Source organism: Myotis brandtii, unplaced genomic scaffold, assembly GCF_000412655.1.
Source record: "Myotis brandtii unplaced genomic scaffold, ASM41265v1 scaffold825, whole genome shotgun sequence".
Classification (NCBI taxonomy): Eukaryota; Metazoa; Chordata; class Mammalia; order Chiroptera; family Vespertilionidae; genus Myotis; species Myotis brandtii.
The window spans coordinates 1,545,571-1,549,443 of record NW_005371349.1 but is presented as its reverse complement, the minus strand read 5'-3'; the positions used below and the strand labels follow the sequence as shown (position 1 = coordinate 1,549,443).

The 3,873-nt window shown below is 59.5% G+C and overlaps 1 protein-coding gene across 1 annotated transcript in view; it reads right to left on the bottom strand.

Moving 5' to 3' along the window:
* MXRA7 (matrix-remodelling associated 7) overlaps nt 1-3,873 on the bottom strand; it is a 17,979-nt gene that overhangs the window by 7,892 nt on the left and 6,214 nt on the right. Inside the window, exon 5 of the mRNA XM_005884332.2 lies at nt 9-102. Within this exon, the coding sequence (XP_005884394.1) occupies nt 9-102 (94 nt within the window). The remainder of the gene's footprint in view (nt 1-8; nt 103-3,873) is intronic.

Below are 3,873 nucleotides of genomic sequence, written 5' to 3'. Positions count from 1 at the left end.
CCGCCTACCTCTGCTCCTCCTCCAGCTCCTCCTTGGTCATCATCCTCTTGTACTGGCTGCCCCGCAGCTTCCCGGGGCTGTACTTGAAGAAGGCCTCTCCTCCTGCAGGGGACAGAGGGTGAGCGCCAAAGCCCCCCCCCCCCCCCCCGCTCCCTTCAAAAAGGGGCAGAGGCCCCTGCACACAGTGCAGCCTGGCCCCAAGAGGACCCGGCCCCCCCTCGCCTGCACTCAGGCCTCCCACACCCTCCACGACAGCCCACAGCCACGTAGGAGCTCTTCTAGGAGCGGGAAACGGGCACCTGGACAAAAAGCAGCCAGCCAGGGAGAAGGCGGGCTCCTCCCGGGACCAGGCTGAGCTGCCGTCTGTGAGCCTCTCCCCTCCTCTGAGGCCCCGCCCCATAACAGTCAGCGGAGGGAGCTCATCTCTGGGAAGCAGGCTGAGCTGAGGCGCTGGGCTCCCTGCCCTCCTTGGCCCCAGGCCCGGCACAGGGACCTCCCGCCAAGGCCCTCCATCTAGTCTCCCGGACTTGGGGTCCATGCCCTGCATCCACGGTGTCATGTCGGCCAGGCTCATTGTCTCTGTGCCACAGCTGCTTTCAGAAGAACAAAAGGGCTCTAGCTGGTTTGGCCCAGTGGATCCTGAGGACTGAAGGGTTGTGGGTTCAATTCCCGGTCAGGGCACATGCCCAGGTTGCAGGAAGCAGCCAATCAATGCTTCTCTCTCATCATTGATATTTCTCTCTCGCTCTTGCTCTTGCTCTCCCTCTCCCTCTCCCTCCCCCTTCCCTTGATATGACTAATTATCACTAAACTATCGGTTTCAACTTGCAAAAAAGCCTATTCCCTTATTCAGGCAGGAACAAAGTTAATTCCAAGGGCCCACAGTGTTACCAGGCTACTGTGAAGGTATCCACACAGGATCAATATCTAGCAACAACAGAGCATATTTGCAAGCTTTCCCTTAGTAGTTGCATAAATTGCTCCTTCCCTACCCTGGAAACAGGTGCTCCATTGTTCAAATGCACAGTGAAACCTGAGCTGGGCTGTACAACCTGACCCATGGCCTTGGCTCCAGCAGCCGGCACTGGCTTGAGTTTAGAGTGCAGTTAGTGATGTTGACTTTGCCCCACGGCTCCCAAGTACCTGTGTTCTGGAACGTTCAAGTATGCAACAGACATCTGCTAGAAAGTACCTTCAGGGTTCCTGAGGAAACCAGAAACCAAATCCAGGCTTACAGGTAATGACATACAATTACTTAAAATTGGGTCTCAAGAATTAGTAGCCCAGCTGGCTTTTAAAATATTTGTTATTGTCTAGGAATTTCTCATCATATAAAGTACTAGAGGCCCGGTGCACGAATTTGTGCACCAGTAGGGTCCCTTGGCCTCGCCTGCAGGATCAGGCCAAAACCAGCTCTCCAACAACCCCTGAGGGGTCCCGGATTGCGAAAGGGTGCAGGCCAGGCTGAGGGACCCCACCGGTGCATGATCAGGGCTGGGGAGGGACGTGGGAGATTGGCCAGCCAGGGAGAGATTGTGAGAGGGCTCCAGGGCGTGTCTGGTCCATCTCACTCAGTCCTGATCAACAGGACCCCAGCAGCAAGCTAACCTACCAGTCAGAGTGTTTGCCCCCTGGTGGTCAGTGCACATCATAGTGAGCAGTTGAGCAACCTTAGCATATCATTAGCATATTATGCTTTGATTGGTTGAATGGACGACCAAACACTTAGCATATTAGGCTTTTAATATATAGGACTAGTAGCCCTGTGCATGAATCCATGCACCAGTAGCTGGCCAGTAGCTCGATGCTGCCCTCCAGTAGCTCTCCGCCTGCTGCCCCACCCTCCTGTAGCTCCCCCGCTCCCCCTCATAGCTTGCTGCCCTGCCCCCTCCTGTAGCTCTCCGCTGCCTGCTAGTAGCCAGTAGCTCACTGCCCCACCCTCCCGCTGATTGCTGATCCGGTCATGACTCGGTTGGTTGTTACACCAACACGTAAGGACCATTTGCTCACTACGTCTTCATTACATAGGAGATACGTATGAAAGAACAAAGGGGCAGCTCTCCAGGCCTGAGGGGGGGACTCCGTGACATGGAGCAACGGCAGGTGGTGACACTCATGAGGCACAGGCCGCGGGCTGCAGAGCAGAGGAGGCGGCGAGTGTCCAGGAGGAGGGAGCCCTGTTGGGGAGCACCGCCCTCATGGGTGGGGGGCGCTTCAGCCCTCAGGCCTGTGCATGGCCTCTGGGCCGCGGGGGACAAGGCTGAAAGGCTGGTCTTATCTAATTCCCGGGAGCGAGTACAGACTTGAGTGCGGGACGGCCAGCAAACCCCTCCCACACCCACACCCGTATTCCTTTCGGTTCTGCTCTGGCCGGCTCACCTCTCCCCCCCGAGGTCGGGAATCTCAGACACCTCCACACCCTGCAGGCCACCCTGACCCCCGCCCGCCTCGGTCCGTGCCTCGTGGTCACACAGGCGCATGTGGGCCTGCATGAGGGAGGAGAGGCTCAGCTCTCAGGTTCTCTCTGGGCCAAACCAGGAAGGTCTGGGTGCGAACTCAGAACCCAGTCCCCATGCTGTGGGGTCGGCCGCCTCTCACCAGCACCGCTTAGGAGGTGGGGCTCTAGGAGCTCCGCCCCCCCCCCCACACACACACACACACTGCCGGGGGCTGAGGCCTCTCCTTAGGGAGCAGTTACTATTCTGCGTTCCTTCACCAGACAGAGAGACTGTCCTGGGTGCTGGGGCCAGGGCAGTGAGTAAAGCACAGCAAACAACGATAAGTAACTCAATGTCGAGTTTACAACTGGTCCTGAACGCTCAGCAGAAAAAGACAGCAGCGGAGCGGGAGCGGGAGGGGGAGCGGGAGGGGGAGCGGGAGCGGGAGGGGGAGCGGGAGCGGGAGCGGGAGGGGGAGCGGGAGGGGGCAGGCTGCCTGGCATCTACCGGGAGGGGTAGGGAGGGCTTTAGAGAGTCCGCACAGCAAGGAGCCCTGAGATGGGGCCGGGGGCCTGGCTCTTCCTCCCGATGAGAGACAGGGCGACTCCCTCCCTTCTCGGTGGGGTCCCCACCCCCATAGCCGGCCCTTCCCTCCGGGCTGAGCTCCTGAAGGCCCAGAAAGCTCACGGCGCAGGGTCTGGACGCAGGGCTCTGGGGCCCTGGGAACTCCGCTGCGTAATTCGGGGCCCCTGTGTGAGGGGCCTGAGTCTGTGGGCACCAAGAAAGCGCGACCAGCCTGCCCCGGGCAGCACCCCACTGAGCTGCAGACTCCAAGCGAGCTGGCCGCCCATGCTGCCTGTGGGCCTCAAAAAGAGGCAACAAAGAAGCCCGTTAACCTCCAGGCGAGGCCACTGCGCTGCTGTTTAGAGAAATAAAACAAAAGTGCTGCCAGCTGGGCGCTGCTCAAGGCTTCAGTTCATGGGGCAGGTCTGATTAGGGTTGTTTTCCAGGCCAGAGACTTGCAGAGGTTTTCACGTGATCACATGCATGTACCAAACTTCCCATGTTGCTGGATCAGGAGGGCTCCGTGCGACCGCCCCCCGGGAGGGGGACAGCCTTTTGCAGTCTCATGTGAACCCCGGGGTGCTTAGGGACACAGGTCAATCAGCCTGTGGACTGAGCTGCTCACGCTGGCCTGGGAGCCCATAACCTCTCCCAGGAGGCGGCCTGGGATGGGGGTGTCCAGGGCAGCGGTCAGACAAGGAGGGAGGGCACTTGTCCTGGCTGAGGGGCCCCCAGCAGCCTCAGCTTTGCTTCTGTGTCCCCAAGTCAACCACTCACGTGGCAGGATCAGACCCTGGGGCCACGGTCCCTGCGGACAATCTGGGAGAACTGACAGCTGCTCAGAGGGAGAGTCCCTCAAGGGGCTGATGTC